Below are 23,859 nucleotides of genomic sequence, written 5' to 3' on the forward strand. Positions count from 1 at the left end.
CTTTGTGGAGGTGAGATAGAGGCCAAGGTTTGAACTTCTCCCTCTAGCTCTTTTCTTTCTTACCACTTGTTTTGAACACCAGAGTGCAACACTATGAATGTCTGAAAATGTGTGCTTTCAACCTGTATTTAAACAACATGACATCCATTTTTCTATCATGCTTAACTTCTCACTTCACCTTCAAAAGTAGCCATTCAGAATTACTATAAATACTTTGATTTCCAACACGGCCTAACACTAGCATAAAAACTCTAAGCATGTACCCAAAGCAAATGGTCATGTCAAAAATAACAGATTACTAATCAGGGTGCTACCCTCTGCAAGGCAGCGTTCATGTCCAAAGTAGACTCTTGTGGCTGAGCTGTGGATGCAGGGCAGAGGCAGCTGGGGGAGGCTGACTTCATTTCCTCCCATAACACTCTGGAAAACACACAAACAACATGTTAAGTGTTCAACCCACAAACACTGTACAAAGTAATCATCAGCAGTCGAGCAGTATTTTACATCTGTGGTTGAGAACTGTTAAAACAACTATTCAACCAGAGTAAAGGCTAAAATATCCCAATCAAGTCTTTATTTGCCTCTGAAGCAATTTAAGGCAATTAATTAATTTCATATTGAGTATTTGCCTATACACAGTGCTACAATGATAACTAGATTTTTAGATTTGATGAAAAATTGTCCTTTTTAAGAAATTATGGCATCTATAATCTTTGCTGTATAAAGTAGCCTCCATCAAAACATGGTTACAAACTGTAGTCACCTTGTAAACATAGAGATACTCTCTGAGAAAGGCACCCTGCTGTGTGGCTGTCTGCTTGCTGTCATTGGTCAGGATCTGTCTGAAAGCTGTTACAGCGTTCTCTGGCTGGTGAAGCGTGAAGGACTGACGACCAATTGTGAAGTTGATATGGTCCTCTGCCAAAGACCAGCCCCTCCCCTTGTACACCTGCATGGCTTGGCAGTAACAGCGCAGTGCATGCTTCTTCTACATGGAGAAGGTAAAAGGCAGGAGACAGAAGATGTTGTGATGTACATAAGGCAACCAATAAGAAACATAAAATGAGGAGGGAGAGGAGGACAATACGTTTTATGATAATGCTCTACATGTCTTTTACAAATCATCAATCAATCAGTCTTCGGTACCTTCTAGCTAAAAGAACTTTCTTCTGACTGGAATTTTATTGTGTTTTCAAAGCCCCAGTATTCTTCTAACATATTCAACAACATTCATTTCAATCAAGACAGTTAGAGTAAATCACAGGTATAAACTTGTTAAGCATTAACTTTGGACCACAGACCCACAGATCAGACATGGTTGAAAGGCTCACCTGTCCTGCTTTGCTGAAACGATGACCAGCAAGGATCATATGGAAGGCAAACTTGCGCAGCATGGGATTACGCATATTAATGAAGCAGTGGGCGGCCTGTTCCAACAGCAGAGCACTGCGTAAGTCAGAGTCCTGGACAAAAAAGTAAGTCCAAGGAAAAATTAATCCACTGTATTTTTACATGCATTATTTAATCCATCTATAAACAAATAGAAAACAGTTGATGAAGACAGGCCTGTAAACACAACTAGTAAGAGTACAGTACAGTACTCAACACTAGAAAATGGACAACGCAATACATAATGGACTTCATAGTGAAAATAAAAACAATTAATTGGTAAGTTTTCAGTAAACACAATTAACGGTAGAATGGGACTGAAAATGTTGTGTATTTTCTCACCTCACTGGTCATTTTAATAAGGAGAGTTGCAGCCTCTGAGTATTTGCCTTGACTCTTGAGTATCTCAGCGCTGAGTAAAGCACAGCGTTCAGCCAGCACCATGTTCCTGTACAGGGCAGAAGCAAGAGGTACTGTCAAGAGAATTTTTTCCCCCCACTAATTACTCCGACAGCCTGTTTGACACAGTTATCAAAAAATATGTGTTTCAAGCCAATATGTACTTCGAATAATTCAAGCAATGTCATGCATATTGCAATTTTGGTGGTGCAGCAGTGGAGAGAATGGTCAGTCATTGCAAAGGGGGCTTTGATGTTAAAAATATTGAAAAAAGGTTACTGCTAGAAAAAATTTTCAGAAGTAGAAGACAGAAAAGGCAGATTTGCCTTTTAAACATGTTATTGGCACAACTGTTTGAGAATCTTGATTTAAGCACAGATACACTATATTACCAAAAGTATTCACTGACCCATCCAAATAATTGAAATCAAGTGTTCCAATCACTTCCATGGCCACAGGTGTATAAAATCAATCACCAAGGCATGCAGACTGTTTCTACAAACATTTGTGAAAGAATGGGTCGCTCTCAGGAGCTCAGTGAATTATAGCGTGGTACTGTGATGCCACCTATGCAACATCCTAAATATTCCACAGTCAACTGTCAGTGTTATTATAACAAAGTGGAAGCAATTGGGAACGACAGCAACTCAGCCACGAAGTGGTAGGACACGTAAAATGACAGAACAGGGTCAGCGGATGCTAAGCTGCATAGTGCGCAGAGGTCGCCAACTTTCTGCAGAGTCAATCGCTACAGACCTCCAAACTTCATGTGGCCTTCAGATTAGCCCAAGAACAGTGCGTAGAGAGCTTCATGGAAAGGGTTTCCATGGCCGAGAAGCTGCATCCAAGCCATACATCACCAAGTGCAATGCAAAGCGTCTGATGCAGTGGTGTAAAGCACGCTGCCACTGGACTCTAGTGCAGTGGAGACGCGTTCTCTGGAGTGACGAAACACGCTTCACCATCTGGCGATCTGATGGACGAGTTTGGGTTTGGCGGTTGCGAGGAGAACGGTACTTGTCTGACTGCATTGTGCCAAGTGTAAAGTTTGGTGGAGGGGGGATTATGGTGTGGGGTTGTTTTTCAGGAGCTGGGCTTGGTCCCTTAGTTCCAGTGAAAGGAACTCTGACTGCTTCAGCATACCAAGAGATTTTGGACAATTCCATCCTCCCAACTTTGTGGGAACAGTTTGGAGATGGTCCCTTCCTGTTCCAACATGACTGTGCACCAGTGCACAAAACAAGGTCCATAAAGACATGGATGAGAGAGTTTGGTGTGGATGAACTTGACTGTTCTGATCTCAACCCGATAGAACACCTTTGGGATGAATTAGAGCGGAGAGTGAGAGCCAGCTCTTAACCAGGTCTTTGAATAGTGTTTAATAGTTTAACTTTTTTTTTTATACAAGAAATGTCCAATAAATGCAGGGTTCCAAATTGTTTTAATAAATCAGGATTTCAATTTTGACCCAAATAATCGCGATTATGATTTTTTCCATAATCTAACGTTAGCGGAGCAGCTAACAGAACAAGTTGACACACACACACACTGCAGTAAACTCTGAGGTGAAGTAAATAATTCGGTGCTCAGTCTGTCTCACCTCTACAACACTGCAGCTGCTGAGCGTGTTGGACAGTGATGTTTGTCCCGGAGCTAACAGTGCAGCAGAGAGGCTGCTCTGCACTGCTAGAGACATGATAAACAGCTGCACTGCGTCCTCAGTTTGTTACTCTCATACAGGCAAGTCTACTGATTTTAATATGAAGACATTTATGTTTAACATGTATGTTAAATGTTGATATTCAGATTTTTAAAGTGGGCTACTTTCTTAAAGAGAATTCATATTTATCTGACTTCTTGTATCAATTAATGAAAAATGAGCCATGCAGTAATATAGAAAAATCAATGTGATACATTGAGATACTGATACATCATAGAATCTAATGGAATGGTAAACAGCTGAATCGTAATCGAATCGTGAGGACAGTGAAGATTCACACCACTACTCAGAGCCGTCACATGGACTGTGCGAACTGTACAACCGCACAGGGCCTCGCGCCACTAGGGGGCCTCGCGCCTGCAATCCTGTTTTTTAAAAGTTTTTTTTAATAAATACATTAGTTATATATGATTTTGTCTGCCTCTGTCAAGGTCACATACAATATTTTGTTTGCCGTGAACACCGTCAGTAAGACACTCCAGTCAAAGGACATGCAGCTAGATTGACTTGACTAATTGACTTCATGCAAAAATACAGACAAGGGATTTGTGTCTGCAAAAGCTACTGCAACAGAGATTTCTTCTGATATGGACACTGAACCTGTAATAAAAGCAACACGGCGAGTGAAACGCAAACGTGATGAAAATGAGAATGAATATACTCCAGAACCAGAGCAGGTGTAGGCTATATAACGGACTATTTTAATGTGATAGTGGACCAGGCCCTCACTGCTATTGATACCCGTTTTAAACAAATGAAGGAGTTTGGCAACATGTTTGGATTTCTTTTTGATCTGACCAAACTGTGTGAAATGGAGGAGACTGATCAGCAAAGACTGAGTGATGCTCTGAGCACGTCCGAATCTCAGGATATAAATGCACCGGACCTCTTCGAGGAATTGAGGATACTTCGAGAGATGAACCCAAAGGGAACAACTACAGCACTTAAAACACTTTGTTACCTCAAAGGGATTGAAGGAACTTTCCCTAACTGTGAGATTGCGCTCAGGATCCTATTGACTTTTCCAGTAACGGTAGCATCGGGCGAGCAAAGCTTTTCAAAGTTGAAACTATTAAAAAACTATTTGCGCAACTCCATGTCACAGGACAGACTGTGCGGGCTTGCCCTGCTATCAATTGAAATGGACATTGCATCCAAATTGGATTATTAAGATCGTATTGCTGAGTTTGCGGCCAAGAAGGCAAGGAAAGTGACTCTGACATGATCAGTTTATGCGCAATTGACGCATGGTGAGTCCACCTCATTTGTTAGAGTTACAGTGCAGTAAATAATGAGTTGTGTATAGTTGTAATGAAATAAGCGTATTATGAATGAAAAGTGGCCTAACCTACTTGTTTAAAATGTCAAGATGCCAAAACTAAAGTGACTGAGCTGACTTGATGTAAAGCCACTCGTTTCACAGTTGATTTTTTTCCCCCTTTGAAATAAATAGCAAAAAATCATAGCTGAGACTATGTGTATGATTATGCTGTATTATTCCATCCATCCATCCATCTTCTTTCTGCTTATCCGGGGTCGGGTCCCGGGGGCAGTAGCCTTAGCAGGGAAACCCAGACTTCCCTCTCCCCAGCCACTTCGTCCAGCTCTTCCCGGGGGATCCCGAGGCGTTCCCAGGCCAGCCGAGAGACAGTCTCTCCAGCGTGTCCTGGGTCTTCCCCGGGGTCTCCTACCGGTGGGATGTGCCCTGAACACCTCACCTGGGAGGCGTCCGGGAAGCATCCTAACTAGATGCCCGAGCCACCTCATCTGGCTCTTCTCAACGCGGAGGGGCAGCGGGTCTACTCCGAGCTCCTCCCGGATGACCAAGCTTCTCACCCTATCTCTAAGGGAGAGCCCAGCCACCCTACGGAGGAAGCTCATTTCGGCCGCTTGTACCCGCGATCTCGTTCTTTCGGTCACTACCCAAAGCTCATGACCATAGGTGAGGGTAGGAACGAAGATCGACTGGTAAATCGAGAGCTTCGCCTTTAGGCTCAGCTCCCTCTTCACCACGATGGATCTGTGCAGAGTCTGCATTACTGCAGACGCCGCACCGATCCGCCTGTCGATCTCCCGCTCCATCCTTCCCTCACTCGTGAACAAGATCCCGAGGTAACTCCTCCTTGAACTCCTCCACTTGGGGCAGGATCCGACCCGGAGAGTGCACTCCACCCTTTTCCGGTTGAGGACCACGGACTCGGATTTGGAGGTGCTGATTCTCATCCCGGCCGCTTCACACTCTACAGCAATCCTGAGGTCACCAAACCGGAATCCCTCAACGCCCTGGCTGCGCCTAGAAAATCGGTGACAAAGGGTAGCCCTGGCGGAGTCCAACCCCCACCGGAAACAAGTCCGACTTACTACCAGCTATGTAAACCAAGCTCTGACACCGGTCGTACAGGGAGAGGACGGCCCGTATCAGGGGGTTCGCTACCCCGTACTCCCGGAGAACCCTCCACAGGACCCCACGAGGGACACGGTCGAATGCCTTTTCCAAGTCCACAAAGCACATGCGGACTGGTTGGGCAAACTCCCAAACTCACACAGCCATAGCATGCAGAGCACAACCTCATGACATCAGTATGAAAAAGACAGAAACAGAGGAAAACCTGGTTCAGCTAGCATAAGGCTAAGTTAACTAACTCTGCATGAATAACTCAGTTTAAGATTCAATTTACAAGTTATTAATCAATGGAGGCTTGACTAAAAGTTCCATTAGCATGTTACATTACAGCATATATCAACATATTGTGATTTTGAACAAAAAAATATATATAATAAACAAGACAATGGAGAGAGCGCTTCATAAAGTGACTCACCAGCTCAGAGCGCACACAGCTCTATGACGCTAGATGGTGCAACGCCAAAACAACACCCCAGTGGAACGAGGGTATACAATTGAAAATCAATATAGGAAACTTTCTTTTTTTCTTTCTCTATTCTTTTACAGGGGGAAAAAATCATTTTGGGGAAGTTCACAACACAAAAGAAAGATTTTAGGGAAAATAAATAAACAAAACATAATAAGAAATTTTGACTTGGCTACACATGCAGAGATTAAGGGGATGCGCTCCAACGTAAAGAGTCAGCTGCACTCATTCCGGTCTACATTGAGAGAGGACGTGAAGAAGGAGCTGATTGAACTCCGGGACGAGATTAATCAGGCTCTGGGAGATATCAGGGGAGACTTGAAAAACACAACAAAGCGAGTCGAGGAAGCTGAACAGCGTGTGGCTGCTCTGGAGGAGCGCAACCACAACCTCAATGATTCGCTCCGCCAATTGGAGCAGAAACAGGAATTCATGCAAAGAAAAGTGACAGACTTGGAGGCTCGGTCACGGCGAAATAATATCCGCATTTATGGCATCCCTGAAGGTGAGAAAGAAAATAACTTGATGGACTTTGTGGTCAAATTTCTGAAGTCAGAGTTGGCTGGCTGCCTCTGGCGAGCTTGATCTGAAAATACAGCGCTGCCACAGAGCTCTGGCTCAGCGTGCTCCACAGAAAGCTCTGCCGAGGTCTATAATAATTAACTTTCAGGAGTATAAAACTAAAGAACAAGTTGTCTGCTTGGAAGAAGGAGGTATTTTAAAAAGACACAAGGGTTTATTTTGACCACGACTACCCGACGGAGATAGTTAAGAAAGGAAGAGAGTATGCAGGAATAAGGAGAATGCTTAAAGCTGCAGTTGGTAACTTTGAGGAGAGAGAGGACTTAGCATCAAATTTGAAAAAGTAAAACTTTCAGATCCCTCCCCCTGCCTCTCCGCTGCACTCCTGCCATGCCTCCAAAGTCCCTCCCCCAGAGGAGGCTGATGTGCACGCGACCGCGGCACGCGACCATGGATGTGCCGTGTATGCTGTTGTTGGTAACGGAGGTATAGGTAGTTTTGTCCTCGCTGATGGTTGTTGCTGCGCCATTACTTTCTCTACGCTCCTGAAGCCGCTCTCCCGAGCTGAGGAGGAAGGGGGAGGGGGCTGTGTGCGTGAGCAGTGATTGACAGCTGTCAGACACTCCATCAGACACCATCCTGGCTCTGATTGGTTCTTTTTGTCTGGTCACGGTGGATTCTGGCAATTTGCCAATTTGCAGTAGGAGCAATAGGTGGGGCTAAATGAGCCTGTTTTTTTTTTTACAGATAAAGTTTCATGTAATGCTGTCTTTACATAGTGACTGCCGCTTAAAGGAGAAGGGTGTGCGGTTCCAGATCCCCCCGCCCGCCAAGCTCAAGGTGTTTCTGGACGGTGGACCCAGGATTTACAACGACGCAAGATAAGCCGCGGGCGACCTGTGGAAAAGGGGGTTCCCCGTCGACCAAGACGAGCCTGGCCCAACTCCAGGTGCTCGCATCACAGCGTGGGAGAGGGTCGGGGACAAGTGCCATCAGTGAGCATCCCATCCTGAGCATATACGAGAGAAACTGCGCGCTTTCCGCCGCAACCCCCAGGAGAACTGATCCCAACGTCAGGGTCTGAATGTGGCTGATCCCCCTCAGGTGAATTTATAATTAATAAATGATTTGTAACAACTCATATCCTCTCCTTACTCTTATTTTACTTTGATTATGACTTTTTGAATAAAGACTGACTTTTAGCTTGAGATAAGCATGTTTTTTGATAGTGGGAGAGTGGACCGGTGGAAAAACTGCCATGGTAGAGTACAATGTCAATTGAAGTGACTTTTGTAACTTCAAGGAGGGGCCCTTCTGTTAAATCAGGCTTTCCCCTCAGTTTTAAGGAGCACATATGTTCCTTGTTGTGGAAGTCAATTTGTTGTACGCTCACAGCGTTCTGTATTGTTCATATTTCAATGGTTGTTTAGATTAGATTAGAAAACTTTATTAATCCCCTAGACGGAAAACTCATTTGCCACCAGCAGCTCATACATACGGACAGTACAATCAAGTAAGTAAATAAATAAAACACATTAAAAATATGATCTACAGCATTTGATCAGAAGAACAACTAAAAGCATTCATTAAAAAATCTGACTGCTGCTGGAACACTTAAGTTCAAGGGTAATATGTTTCAGGTTGCAAAAGGCCATTATTGACACAAAGAAACAACGCAAATGGACTATCAGGAATATAAAATAATAACACTTAATGTGAATGGGTTACATAATCCAGTGAAAAGAAGCTAAGTTATTGCTAAAATTAAAAGGGAAAATATTCAAGTGGCTTTTTGGCAAGTGGCTCTCTAACTTAGAACATGAAAAATGTAAAAAGATGTTGTTATGGGTTATGAACACATTCCTCTCACAAATCTGGGCGTAAGAGGGGAGTGGTAATTTTACCATCTAACTGCTGAAATTAGAGATAAGGAAGGTCACTATATCTTAGTCAAAGGCAAGATTGATGACAAAGAAGTCACCCTGTTAAATGTATATATCCCACCAGGACATGACAGATCATTTATTTTTTTTTAAATTGACTTATTAACCCTAGAGTCATCAGGAACTTGAATCTGTGGGGGAGACTGGAATATCCAATTGCAACCCAAACTTGACTTAAAGCTACCCTTACCTTTGTACATTTTTACACATGTTTTTGTTTAGGTTAAAATGCTATTAATAAGGTAAAGGCACTATAAAATGTTAGAGAGATCCACCAGGCATAGAAACTAATCATTATTCCATTCTCATAATATTCTGTGAAAACTCTGACCAATCATATCATTCGGTCCGAATGATATGATTGGCTGAGCGACCTGCCTGTTTTCCCCTTCCGCATTACGTAATCGCGCCCCCCCCCCCCCACCCGGAAGAGAGTCTGTTGTGGATCCACGGCATTATAATACATCCATGATCCACGGAGATAGCCTTAAACAGACAGTAGCGACTGACAATGACCAACAAAAGCAGGCCACGGTTTCCACCTCCAGCCGCTCCCACGGGGAAAAAGAAAACTAAATATATATATAGTGCGCGTTCCTAACTCTCCCGGAAGTTCTGGGAGTCTCCCGCATATTGATAGCGGCTCCCTGACGCCCGCAAATGAGACGTAATCTCCCGGAATCTGGAGTAAACGAGCAAGAGCTTGCACTAAAGAGTGACTGCGTGTGTGTGTTTGTGTGACTATAAATGCAGCGCGTGTGAGAGCAAAGGGTCCTTAAAGCTCTGTGTTACCGCTTATAAGCGTGATCGCGCATCCCCCCCCGGGACCAACACCTAGTGTAATGATATTTTCAGTTTGAGAGCATGATTTTATTCCTTTTCAGTGACACATCTCCTTCTCGTGCTCAGATTTATTCTCCTCATGCTCACATTTTGTGCTCGCACCGAGATGTCTGCTGCTTTCTTTCAAAATGTGTGCTTGAACTCAAAAATCACATGCTTGTGCTCATATTTCTTCTTCTTGGACACAAACATTTTGCTCGCATTCAAATATGTCCTGTTCGTGCTCAGATCTAAAGTCCATGCGCTTAAATCTGAAGTCTACGCGCTCAGAACAAGCACGTCCTCTCAGGTTGAGGTATCTGCTTAGACTAAAGGATGTCCCTCCCTGCGCTTAAAATAGTGTGTTTCACCAGCCAATAGGGAGACAGCTAGAGTGTGGACCAAGCAAATTACGGATGCCGTCTTGGGTGCGTTCCTTCGCCCCTTTTGAGCGCTCCGTAGGGGCGGGCATATGGTCTGTTTGTAAAACTGCTTCTCTCAAAATACACCAATTTATCATATTAGCTAGCTACTTGAATTGTCACCTATTTAAGACGCCAGCATATTTATGTATAATTAATCTTAAGTAATCCTAAAAAGAGTTATCGTAGTTTAGATTTTTTCTAATTTTATATTAGCGGGATATATTTTACATATTTATACATTGCTATCTATTGCATTTTAAACCATGGGACGCCGGATCGCATCCCGGCCGCCGCACTCTTGCTGCATGTCATATTATGATTTTAAATTTAAATTAAGAAATTACTGTTACAGTAATAGAATCTGTGTAACCAGCCGATTCTCTTATTGAAACGTTTAACAAGAGATGATGGGTAAATAGGCTAGGCTACGTGATCAAAAAGGTATAATGAAAAATATGCTATGATGATAAAGATTTGAGGATAACATTGGTGCATGTAATGCAGTGTATTACCTTCACCAACACTAACCTAATTATGCACCCCCTGGCTTTGACCCCCGGGTGTCAGCGTAAATAGGCTAACTAATTAGTAGTAGGTTTAGGGTAAGGGTTAGGGTCACTACGAGGAAGTAGAGGTAACATTCCAAACAAAACATCCAGAGCAGGTTCAAGCCCTAGCTTCTGACTCGCAGGGAGCATACATTCACCTCAAATTTTGGAACTTTGCAATGTTTCTAACGTCCGACATCAGAACAATATAAAAATTACAAAACATCACTAAGAGGATAGTTCCCCCTCAAACTTAAACAGCAGACAGAAGAAAATAATGTAACTAAGTCATACTTGCAGACTTCTCTGTATGTCTGTATTGCAGTGTCCATGTAGTGTGCTGGATATGGTCTCGGAGCTCCAGCCTGCAGAAAAGCTGACACTGCAGCCATTTCCTACAGAAGATAGTTAAATGAAGGGATGGAACATGAGGACATATGGAATAATAAAGAAAAGAGGCAGAGAATCATGATTTAAAATGCATGGGTTAAAGTAAAATTGTGTGACTTCAGAAAGAAGAAAGAACCAGATTTATTTAGCAAAATTGAAAGCGCTTGCAAATATTGTGGGGATTTCTTTGACAAAGTTGTGCTTCTATGAAATTGTGTTTTATTTTTCATTTTTAACCTTTACTGGAGGATTTTTGTATGTTAAGAAACAGTTAAGGAACAGTTTAATGTTGTTATAATAGTGTATCCATTGACATGTTAATGCTCTTAATTTTATAGGACAAATGTTGTCTTTAACGGTCTCATCATCATATAACATTTCTTTCTTTTCAAAGTGGATGTTTGGCACCATCAAAAAAAAAAACTCTTGATAAAATGTAAAATTGGCATTCTAAAGTTTTATTGTAGAAATGTGATTAAAAAAAGGTTCTCATAAGCACAGACTGACATATATGAGTGTGTGTATTCTCACCAATGCCCCTGCAGCATACAGCATGGCCTGGTCTGACAGAAAGTCTTTCTTGGCAGTGTGATAACAGCTGTAGGCCAGTTCATAGTGCTGGACCAGGAAGCACAGGTCAGCCATCTTCCTGATCTGCAGTTCAGGGGCTTCTGGGGGATAGCTGCCATCATAGAGAAGAAGGTCAAATTAGCAATGTATAAGATAAGATGAGATAAACTATTGATCCCACAGTGGGGAAAATTCACAGCTACAGCAGCTCAAAAAGATAGGGATATGAGAAAAAACATATGTATACAACAACAATAAAATTAAAAACCTAAAAAAGGACCTTAAAGTGCAGGAGTGCATATCAGAAAAAAAAGTTAAATGAATAAATGCAAGCCCTGTTAAAGTCATTCTTTAAGTTTCATATATTTCCCAAAGAATAATAAATAAAATTAAATGTACAATCTTTTTGAAATGACATGAGTGGGTATTTCAAGTCTGATGAGGCAATGGTGCCAGGGGCTTACAGAAGGCCACACGTGCTCTTTGGCTCACTGATGCTCTTCTCTGGAACCTTTCCTCCACCAAACCACTTCTTGGTCGCAGTGAAAAGAGACCGACTTAGACCTTTTCTGGAGACCAGCTGTGGACAGAGGGATCAAGTGTTGGGTGACAGGAGATTTTGGGGAAGGGTCAAGCTAAACAGCACCAGTCCAGTTGCGCTGACTGTGAAACAGCTGATGTGGCTGTTATAACCGATTGATTACAGTCAACTCCTCATGGTTACTGAACTACTGTTTCCAATCTGAACAAGAAAGAAATCGCTTATTTCTTTTCACTACATTACATTAAAATCACTGAATTCGTTTTTTGAAGATATCCTACTAAGAAACTAAGAAACAAAGAAACAGACAAAAGTAACAGTCAATGTAACAAGTGTAAAGTATATGTAATGTGTATTTTGTACATTTACTGAAATGCTGAATTATAGATATAATATTGTTATAAACTAAAGTCACCCTTAATGTTCAGGGTCATGGAAATGAAAGAGTCAGTTTGATCTAATATTCAGTCAGGTGTAGTACATAATACAAGTTAGTTGTAACTGCATTCAGTATTCAAGAGGTCCTTATGCTATTTGTATATGTTAGTATTGCCGTTTTTTGTTTGTGGATCAATTTTAGTAGTAACTGAAATATTTAATTATTTTTTTTAATTCTGGAGAGACGATATCTCACTCAGTCACATGCATATTCATCAAATTCAAAGTCAGTTTAAATTCATTGAGGGTAAGAACCTTAGTGCCAAGCTTGACTTCAGAAGTCTCTATATTATCAAGTAGGGATGGCAATTGATATGATTATATTGATACAAATGCCATTATTGATTTTGCTTATTGGTCCAATTATTTATCAATTCCTTTATCAGTTTTTGTGTGGAAAAAATTTGGCTCACAAAAGTCTTGAAAAGTGAAAATTAATTACTTTTATTATTCCACAGTTTATCAATGACCTTGCATACAGATGAATATATGTAACATAACTGGTTAGTAAGATAAATGGTCTGCAGCCAAAAGTTAACAGCATTAATAATGAATTAATTAGTTTAAAAGCATCTTACAGCCTCCTGCCTCTATGAAAATAGCAAAGTAAAGCTGTGTTCAGTCTGAACATGGCTTTAGGGGGAGTGCTCCACTGTTATTAACATTATCCAGCAGTGGACAGCAGCCTCTCTGCTCCACTCTTCATTTTGGGAAAGGTTTTGTCGTACAACACGCTAAGTGGATGCAGAGTTGTTGAGGTGAGACAAACTCAGTGCAGGCTCTTTTTTTTCAGAGTTATTTTAAGTTGTTTAATGCTGCAATGTGTTCATCCGCCATTCTCATTTGTTACTGTTGGAGTTTGCTGCTCCACTAACATTACCCTGTGAGTCACAGCGTAAAAAGGTTCACAGTAAACTTCACTTTGGTCTCACAAAAGGTAATTATTTAGTCCTTACGTCAAAACGTGCTTGCAACTACTGCCGTTTTTGAAGATGAACTACAACATAGTTGATGATAACTTTAACATGTGCGCAGTGTAGAAAGTAAAGAGGCAGCTGTGCCATCACAGATGAGTTCAGTTTTTGATTGCTAAGGCGGCTGTGGCTCAGGAGGTAGAGCGGTCGTCCACCAATTAAAAGATCAGCGGTTCAATTCTCCAGTCCACATGTTGATGTGTCCTTGGGCAAGATACTGAACCCCAAATTGCTCCTGTTGCTGTGTGAATGTGTATGAATGGTTAGTTTCCTCCTGATGAGCAGGTTGTTACCCTGCGTGGTAGCCCATGTAAAGTGTGTGAATGGGTAAATGAGACGTAGTGTTAAAGCGCTTTGAGTGGTCATAAGGACTAGAAAAGTGCTATATAAGTACAGTCCATGTACCATTTAAGTTCACAATATGAATATTTTTTTCCAGTAAAGAAACTTTCCTTCAGACATTCATCATGCCACTCATACATCAGAAAAGTAGATTCTCTTAAAATACCATTAACAACCTCCTCTTATGTAATAAATATTAAAAATGATATAATATTGTGTCTGTATCCGTGTGTGTATGCATCGCTGTACCTGGTCATTGAGCTGTCTGATGTTCTTCTCTATGTGTGGCAGCAGGCCTCTGAAGGTGAATTCTTGAATGAATTGTCTGATGTGGTCATGGTCATTCAGTGTCAGACATGCCCCATGGCTCCCCGCTCCCCCAACCACGTTCTCGGGATCCCTTACACCTTTCTTCGGGTCAGTATTGACAGCACCAAGGGTGTGCAGACTCCCAGAGCTGCTCACCGAGTCCAGCTGGAGAGGATGATTCTCCAGGCTGTTGAACACTCCATCTAATTGGAAGCAGTGTCAAAATGAAGGTAACTTTATTGTAACTGTATAAACATAGGCAGGCCCCTTTCCTGGACTTTAAAGGGTAACAGCTCTATCCAATCATAAACACATATTCTTCCACTGAAATTTGCATGTGTGTAGCCAGCCAATTTGCACGTCTGCCAAATATGTGTGTCCCACACAGTATGTAAGGGAGTGTCCAGTGGCCTTTCCCATCTGAAAACCTCTTCAATGGACGGTGAAGCAGTGGCAGTGTCCATAACTAGAGGGTTCCGTCCGTACTTATATAACTAAGATTACCATATCATAATATTCTTACAAAGCCTCTGCCCTCTACTGGAGGCTGATGGGCTTTATGTTAAACATTACATGCATGTACTGGGTATCCCTGTGCCCCGCATGGGATGTTGGACAAAAAGCATCCAACTGTATTGTTCTCAACCTGATAGGGCTCATAATGTTCAGGGAGCCCTACAGTGGGTGGTGGGTGTTGCATCAAGTAGGGCTGCAACTAATGACTATTAATATCATCTACAAGCCACTGATTATTGAAATGATTAATTGACTTATCGGATGATGAATCCCACAATTACTATAGCACTACAGTGTTATATCAGGGTTTTCCCTGGATTTTTTTGCAACAAAGGTGACAAGGCTGGAGAGCGTATAGTGTGCAGCATACACTTTGTGTACACAGTCTTGTCTCCAGCAGTGGAGAGCAGCCTCTCTGCTGCAAAATCTGAAGAGGCTTATATTTAAAGTCTGTGTAGTAGTCAGTGATAAGAAATATGTGTTCTGAGTTTGACATACCACAGAAAAATGTGTTGTTAACCACCCTGCAAAATTTGAATGATTAAAAAAAATCGCCAAATATATGAAATTAGGCTTCAAAGTTGTGTAAAAGTCTGCCTATTTCTCTTTTCCCAATCGCTGTGGGAGTGGCCCGCCAAGTTCGCTGAAACCCCGCCCCCTACCAAGTGTCAGCTGTCAATCAAAGTCACCACCTCTACCAGAAACATGGACGCTAGGCCTGAGAGCTTTCTGCCTAGCTCCACAATTCAAATCTAAATGGTTGAAATGCTTTTTACACCTTTTTTAGAAATAAATTTATGATCTATTTAATGTGTTTAGAAGAAAATGTCTGAATTCACTTTCCACAGTCTTTTGAAGATACAGCAGGAGGTGGTCACTTAAGTTACATGGGCTGAAGGAGTAAAACATCCAACAGGGCATAGGAAGCTTTGAAAATGTAGGTGGGACAATCTATTTGACAATTGCTGACAGAAAACCAGAATAGGACATGCAACAAAGGTCAGATGCCAAACTCGAACAGGTAATCTTGCAATTATCAGGCATGTGTCCTAACCACTCGACTACCCGGGCGACCCGCAGTACAGCTTGCTGTGACAGTGTGTGAGTAACCTTAACTCAGCTATCTGGCATCATAACATCAATGACAATCAGTGTCAGCAGTGCTTGTGTGTGCGTGTGTGTGTGTGTGTGCTATGTTAGAATCTGTGGTGTGTAAGCTACCAGTGAAAACGTGGAATGGAGTTTCATTGATTTGGGCATTCTCTCAATAAGCAAGCAGAATGGATTTGAATGAAGCACTAACACAGCACTGTGAAAACAGCACTGAGTGGATAGACTGATGTGTTCTAAACTAATCCTTTTAAAATGTGGGTGGAATTTTTTTAATGACTTGAATATTTAGATCTGGGTTGAGCTGAATAAAATAGAGCAACTTGAGTATGTGTGTATATATATATATGAAATATATATACATATATATATATAGGATAGATAGATATTGGTTGTCTAAACTAGAGGATCTATTGAACTGACTGACCTTTCTTTGTTAAGTGGTGATGGTCCACTTCAGCTGCACTGACATCATTTTCAACAGCAGAACTGTTAAGATTTGGGGCTAGATCATCAAGCATATCCTGCAATAGGGAAAGGTCACCATGTTAACAAGGCACATTGTGAGGGGTCACATTATAGAATACAATTATTAGTGCTGAGCAACAAAACTAAATATGTATAGGTGAAGCAAGGTTCAATCACAATCACTTAATAATAATAACTGTATTCACATAGCATTTCCTAACAGATGGATTGTTGTAAAAAGAAGAAATTAAAAGCAAAACACAGCAAAACAATAAGCGTACAAAAATAAAACAAAAAACGATAAACACAGTTACAATTTAAGAAACGGTATTCCGATAAAAGTGAATTTTCAGAGGCGATTCATTTGGCTAGTCTGAGATACTCAAGCAAGGAGTTCCACAGCTGAGGGGAATGGACTGAAAAAGCCTGGTCAGCTTGGGAAACAAAGTGTGTGCTTGGAACTACTACAGTAGGAAACTCCTACCTGAGGGTCTCAAACTGCACTGCTGCTAATCCACATAAAGGATTAACATCAATAATATACCTGGTGGCCTGACCATTCAAAGACTTAAAAGTAAAAGCAAAATCTTATTTCATAAAGTTTTTTTAAAAGCATGGCAGCCCAAACACAGATCCTTCAAATTCTGACTCATTTAATTGCAGAAAGTTTATGCACAATCCAGGGGTCTCATTTGTAACTGCTGTGTATGCATCGTAGGGGGTACACCACTTCAACGGAAAAAGTTGGGATCTATAAAAACGAACTTGACAGGAAAATGTACACATCTGTACAGATCCAGATTAGGGCTGCAACTAACAATTACTTTAATATCAGGCGATTATTTTTTCGATTAATCGATGAATCAGATTTTTGATTTCCACTCATTCATTCAAAAACAGAACATTATTTCAAACTGACAATGCAAAAAAGTGCACAAACAACAGGTTACTGCTTGGACATCCCTGAGCTGTTAAAGTAATATTAAATTATAAATAGTATAGGCTTAGACTGCCGGGGGACTCCCATGATGCACTGAGCTCCTCTCTCCTCCTCTCTCTCTCTCTATCCATCCATCTATATCCATTAACATTCATGTACTATTAATGCATTCAATAACCTAAACTTCTTCCCCGGAGTTGTCTGTGCTTTCTCGTCTCACAGGTAATCTGGGCCTGTAGACGTCCGGATGACAGATTCCAGTCCCGGACCTTCTAGCTTCAATGTTTATTTTCAATGTGCTTCTCTCTCTCTCCTATTCTTCCTCTCTCTCCTCTCTACCCCAACCGGTCGAGGCAGATGTTCTCCCACTTTGAGCCTGGTTCTGCCTGAGGTTTCTTCCTGTTAAAAGGGAGTTTTTTTCTTGCCACTGTCGCCAAGTGCTGCTCATGTGGGAATGTTGGGTCTCTTTAAATTAAACCTGAAGAGTACGGTTTAGAACCTGCTCTATGTGTAAAGTGCCTTGAGATAACTTTGTTGTGATTTGGCGCTATATAAATAAAGATTGATTGATTGATAAATGTTGATGTCAGATAGCTGTCGTAGATTGCCGTCCCGGATGAGGCACACACTTTCTACTTTTATGTTGTGTAAAGTGCTCCCACAGTTTAGAAGATTTCAGTCAGACCGTTTTCTCCACCTCTGACGATACCGGCTCCGCTCCGCCTGCAGGTGAAGTAAGCTGCCGCGCGACATAGTGAGTGACACAACGAATCAATAGTGAAATTCGTTGCCAAAACTTTAAATAATAATTTTATCGATTTTATCAATTCGTTGTTGGAGCCCTAACCCAGACATACAAACATTTTGGAGACAGGGAAAACTGGTAACGCAAACGGAGAAGGACTGATAAAAACCATATCCTGTGATGATTATTGTATAATTTTCCTTCTCACGCATGTCATTTTCAGTGATGGGAATAACGGGGTTATAAATAAACTTTTGTCAGCAACAAGTAATCAAATTAATTACTGTTTCCCCCCCCGTTACAACACCGTTACCGTTTCTGCCCCCCAAAAATGAGGCGTTACTTCTTCAGACCTCACTGAAGCGGGGGGGAAATGCGTGATCGCGCTAATAAGCGGTAACACAGAGCTTTAAGGACCCTTTGCTCTCACACGCGCTGCATTTATAGTCACACAAACACACACACGCAGTCACTCTTTAGTGCAAGCTCTTGCTCGTTTACTCCAGATTCCGGGAGATTACGTCTCATTTGCGGGCGTCAGGGAGCCGCTATCAATATGCGGGAGACTCCCAGAACTTCCGGGAGAGTTGGGAACGCGCACTATATATATATAGTTTTCTTTTTCCCCGTGGGAGCGGCTGGAGGTGGAAACCGTGGCCTGCTTTTGTCAGTCATTGTCAGTCGCTACTGTCTGTTTAAGACTATCTCCGTGGATCATGGATGTATTATAATGCCGTGGATCCACAACAGACTCTCTTCCGGGTGGGGTGCGCGCGATTACGTAATGCGGAAGGAGAAAACAGGCAGGTCGCTCAGCCAATCATATCATTCGGACCGAATGAGGTTGCAGGTTGCTATTTTGTGTTTGACCACATACTAGCTGACAATTAGCAGCCATAATGAACCACAGGGTTACTGTTTCAATAATTTGAGGAAGTGAAAAAATGGGGAGGCTATAGCCAAGACAATGAAATGAGGCACTGCATTTTAGGGAGACCACAAGAGGGTGCAGACTTGTTACTAAAGGGTTTTTCCATTGCTGCCACAGGTGTATAGCAATGCATTTCTTGTCATCCACCTGATATCTGATCACTGTATTTAGTTTCAGGAATTGTTGTTACTTATTGCACTGACTGCATCAAAAGTGGCTGCAGCCTCTTAAACTTCCTTCTGCTTTTAATACTGCTGCTGTGCTCCAGTCCTCAGTCAAAGGCTTGTGGATTTTGTCTATTATTGGAGCAGCTGATGGCATTGGACCTGGTCAGTTACAGCATGTGGAGGAAGCTGCAGTGCTTACCTGGTTATGCAGGTTATTTTTGTGCAGGTACTGACTCCAGGGGTCTGGAATCTGTTCATCTTCTTCAGCTGAGAAGGTACGAGAGTTCATTTTCAACAGATAGCAGCCCTGAGGACCATACCTTTGTTTCATATCCTCATACACAGTATCTGCCCTGGAGAAGAGGGAGGAAAACTGATCAGACACAAAGCTCATTCAAAGACGCTCAAACAGGTCCACCTGGACCAATTGATTTGCAGTTGAAAAAAAAAAAAAAAAACAGGTTAACTCTGCAGTGGCAATATAAACATCTTCAACACTGATGTTTTTTTTCTAATCAATAATTGATAAGTTTTAAATAAAGAAGCAGCTGAAAAAGATAAAAATCCGATAACTAGACGTCTGATCATTCAAAACTCGTTAACAGGACAAACTATACAATATGGGATATTTCAGTGTTGTCACCCATTTGTACCAACACTGATGCCAAGAAAATAATGTTACAAAACCTTAGATGGTGTAATGTATCTTGAACAGTGTCCTACTACCACACAAACTGGTAGACTGCAGAAATCTATACAAAGTGTTTTGCATATATTTTTATTTGTGGCGGCCCATCACACATTGATTTCCAATTTTTGGAGTTGCACACCATACACTTGCACTCACTCTCTCTATGATATACTTCTTAACACCCCTGGAAACTAACTGGCCACCCCAGGTACCACCCCATTATTCTAAACTACAATTGGCTATCTGCCTGGTCATAGGCTGACTTACTTTGAACTGTTGACAAGAAATCTAAACTTTTGTTTATAGGTGCAATTCAGTCTTGCCCCTGAGAGGCAGTAGTGAATCTACCAAAAACCCAGATAAGAATAAGAATCTTTTTTTGATTTGTCAACCAAACGTCAAGAAGTCTCCAGGAATACATTTGTGAAGGGCTGTCCACACAAAGAACTATAAGTACAATAATAATTATAATGATAATGATGTGATCATCCACACTTATGAATGATCACATTTTAAAAATAATGTTAACAGCAGTGCCAAGCACTTGCTGCATGCTCCAGTTGTGTCGACAGCTTATGAAAATGGATATTGATGACTTGTTACTGAAAAATGAAAACAGAATGGTGCCCAGGCAGGTGCTGATTGAATGTGTTGCTTAGACGTACTTCAGGACACTAGTTGCTGTGATGTTCCAGCATTTAGATAACTTCTGTTGTGATTTGGCGCTATATAAATACAATTGAACTGAATTGAAAAATGTAATTTTCATGTCACAGCTTTCCAGCAAACCTATCATTATTGTTTGGTTATTGTCTACTACCTAATGTGATGTAAATCTGACTTGTATACTTTGTGGACTTAAGTAAGTTTTGCATGTCACATTCAGTCATGCATATGAATAATTAAATAAATAAATCGATGTATTGTGCAAGATATGAAGTGACGTGTAATGCGACACAAAAGCACACCTTGCTTTTAAAGGGAATCTGAGATGAAACTCTGATTGGTTTATTGCATGTTAAATCCAAAACACACTCATAATTAATTAAGAGACTAATAGCAACCCCTTTGAACCATTCACCTAGTGTAGCAACCATTTTTACTGCCGTTGAACTAGCAAAAGTGGCTTTGGACACGCCCTAAATGGACGTGCGCCATGCACTTCAGTCTATGCACTATAGATAGTTAAAATAGGGGCCTGTATAGGTCTACATATTCAAGCTTCTACTAGTACCTCTGTTCATCCCCTTCAGTCATGTCATGCAGTAAGACGTAGTACTTAAGTGTGTTTGGGATAAACCACTTGGGGGTAGTGTATTCTCCACTGTGCTGAATCCGATGCTGCTCCTGGGAAAGCTTGAGGAACTGCTCCACAGGGACAGCCTCAGTGGAGGATACCACCAGCATGCCTGTAAACACCAGGAGGTCAAGGAAACAACTATAAATCATGTAGATTCATCAGAGGAGAGCTAATGCATCAGGAGGGTCTATGTAACTGGAAGAAATAAAAAAAATAATAATGACAATAATAATGGTATGTTCTAAATTAACAGGAAATATATAATATAATGTAAGTAAAGTTATTCTAGTGCCTACATGTAGACATGTAAGGACTAAGCCATCATGTTGTACAATGACAGAACTTGTAGCTGTAACAGCTTTTCATGTACAGTAAAACTTCATGGTGTGGCTGAACATCATTTCCATCTGATAATCTTTTTATCTGGACAAACATTGCAATTCAAATTGTGATTATTTTCAATACAACTCTAGATCTGTATTTGTGGCCAATGTAAGGCCCCTTTACACAGACACAAAAATTGATAATTGTGAGAGACACTGACGACCAAGGTGGACCTTTGGTTTCCAAAGACAGCCTGAGGCCAAATTCTGAGAAATGTTTTTTCAAATTCACAGAATGTGGCTGCTGCTGCGATTCACGTTTACAAAAGTAACCAATCAGAATAAGAAATGAAATCACACTGAATACATGGACTGGCATGACATTTCATAATTGAAGTTTTTGGAATAAACATTAGAAGAAAACACACAAGGTTCACAATAGGTTCACAATTTTTAGGTGTGTCTTAACACAACAATCAGGTGCCCATATGAACATTGAAATGTTAGAAGGATACAGGCGAGGTAGTGATTGAGGAACTCATGGTCGGAGGCAGGCATTGACTGCAGGAAGTTCTCCCTGTAGGCTTCAAACCAGGGTGTGGTTGCTGGAAAAACAAAGAGGAAATGAGAGAGGATTTCATTCAACAGTTAGCATGTCTCACACTTAAAAAACATTGCTTTTGGTTTATGATTTTGTGTAAAATCGTAGGAGAATTTGACACGTTGGTTCCTGTAAAGCAACTATGACACTATGATAAAGCCCTTGCTGCTGTAGGCTGTATCCTTTTTGTCTTAACCCCAATGTATGTAACTGTACCTAAAAGTTATTTCAAAAGGTACAGGCTTTTATTTGTTGAGCCATGAAACAATCCCATTGAAAATGGGTACAGTCTATGTGTTGCTTTCAACCCATTCCTCTCAGTGTCAAAACTGTGGGAGATTTATCAGCATGAATTGCTCTTTGGCACAATGCACTCAATACAAGCACGGGATTGGGCAAGATTACCAATTTACCTATTCCTACACATATTGGCTATATGCATTAAAAAAAACATTTTTTAAAAGGTTGCCTCTTAAATTTTAATATTATGAAAATTTTAGGAAAGTGGCTATTTATCAGTATTCTCCAAAATATTGAGGTTTCTAATCCTATGGTCCAACCATGTTCCTGTCATGAGACCTGCGCTTTACGTACGTAAGCTATAATTATAATATAATAATAATACTTTCTTTGAAAGAATCTCAAAGCCTGTGTTGAGGTGCTGACTATGTACCAACATTTCTCTGGTTTGAGACCAGCCAGAGACCTTTGCTGCATGACATTCCCCATCTGTCCCTCTCTGCCTTAATTTGCTCTAATTTCTCCACAATCATCTAATAAAAGCATAAAATACCAAAAGAGAAAAAAAGAGAAAAAACCATCAAAGAAGAGAGACAGAAATAACTAAATGAGTGATAGGGAGGTAGGGAGGCTAAGATGAAAAATCATATGATTCATCTTGATTATCAATGTGCTTTTGTGGATCTATTTTTTTTTATTTCCATATGTACATAATTACAATTCTAATAATAGATTTATTGTAATCATTTATGAAAAAGGACCCTGAGTTTACTTTCATTATTAGTTAACAACAAAAGTATGAAAACAGGCATTGGTATAGTATGTTTACTTCTCAAATGTCTGTCATCTTTAAGATTGGTCAACCTCTTCAAACAAGTTATTTCATCATCATTTGCTTTTCTTACTTTCTGCACCACACTGGGACTGTTATAGCTCAGCTTCCACTCAAGACAATGTTGCACAGTAGTGCAGAACTGCTGCTGTCAGGGAACAGGCACTTATTGCAGTTTGGGTGAATCCTAAAATTCTTCATCAAAAAAGGCACAGTGCCTGTTGTGTCATATAGAAAACAGACCCAGAATTCAGACCCTGTCCGTTTCGAAGCCTCAGGATGAGGTGGCTCAGACAGTAAAGACTGCTGCATTAGACCTTTGCACGTGATCTCAAAAGTAGTATTTCCTGGGAACTAAAAGGTACAAAAGGCTCTAAGGGCAGTAATGGAAAGGGGAAACGTAGGAAAACAAGGTCCAGGTCCAAAATAGACAGTTATTATTTCATGCTACTGACAATCTCTATTTACACAAAGAAGGATCCACTATCTTTAAAGAAAAAGCAGAGACACACCCACACGACAGTGCAGATACTAGAAACTAGAGGGAAAGGAGCAGGGCAGGTTGGAGCTGAGAGGACTACAGCTATCCACACATTAGCCAGAGAACAGTGATACCTGTGTAGTGCTTGGAGGTGCTGACTTCCAACAGTGTTTTTCTCCAGGCACTGTACCAGGGGGTGCTAGCTTTAACAGAGTGATCTGATAGGCAGAAACAGAGAGCCAGGGCTGATGTTAGCAATATCCCACTTCAGTCAAGGATGAATAATGGGAAACCAAGAAGAAGCATTGCAGG

The 23,859-nt window shown here is 41.2% G+C and overlaps 1 protein-coding gene across 2 annotated transcripts in view; it reads right to left on the reverse strand.

The window, feature by feature from the left end:
• The window catches only part of trappc8 (trafficking protein particle complex subunit 8), a 67,491-nt gene that overhangs the window by 30,555 nt on the left and 13,077 nt on the right, over positions 1-23,859 (reverse strand). The window contains exons 3-15 of one of the 2 annotated variants that reach the window (XM_062424004.1): positions 23,682-23,765; positions 21,909-21,998; positions 21,005-21,179; positions 19,279-19,432; positions 16,256-16,352; positions 14,143-14,405; positions 12,063-12,178; positions 11,560-11,710; positions 10,933-11,033; positions 1,732-1,837; positions 1,332-1,463; positions 764-988; positions 315-420 (exon numbers count right to left, since the gene is read on the reverse strand). In XM_062424004.1, coding sequence (XP_062279988.1) covers positions 315-420; positions 764-988; positions 1,332-1,463; positions 1,732-1,837; positions 10,933-11,033; positions 11,560-11,710; positions 12,063-12,178; positions 14,143-14,405; positions 16,256-16,352; positions 19,279-19,432; positions 21,005-21,179; positions 21,909-21,998; positions 23,682-23,765 — 1,800 coding nt within the window. The remainder of the gene's footprint in view (positions 1-314; positions 421-763; positions 989-1,331; positions 1,464-1,731; positions 1,838-10,932; positions 11,034-11,559; positions 11,711-12,062; positions 12,179-14,142; positions 14,406-16,255; positions 16,353-19,278; positions 19,433-21,004; positions 21,180-21,908; positions 21,999-23,681; positions 23,766-23,859) is intronic. The other variant, XM_062424005.1, reaches the window with a different exon arrangement.

The sequence above is a fragment of the Scomber scombrus genome, chromosome 8, assembly GCF_963691925.1.
Source record: "Scomber scombrus chromosome 8, fScoSco1.1, whole genome shotgun sequence".
NCBI classification, from domain to species: Eukaryota; Metazoa; Chordata; class Actinopteri; order Scombriformes; family Scombridae; genus Scomber; species Scomber scombrus.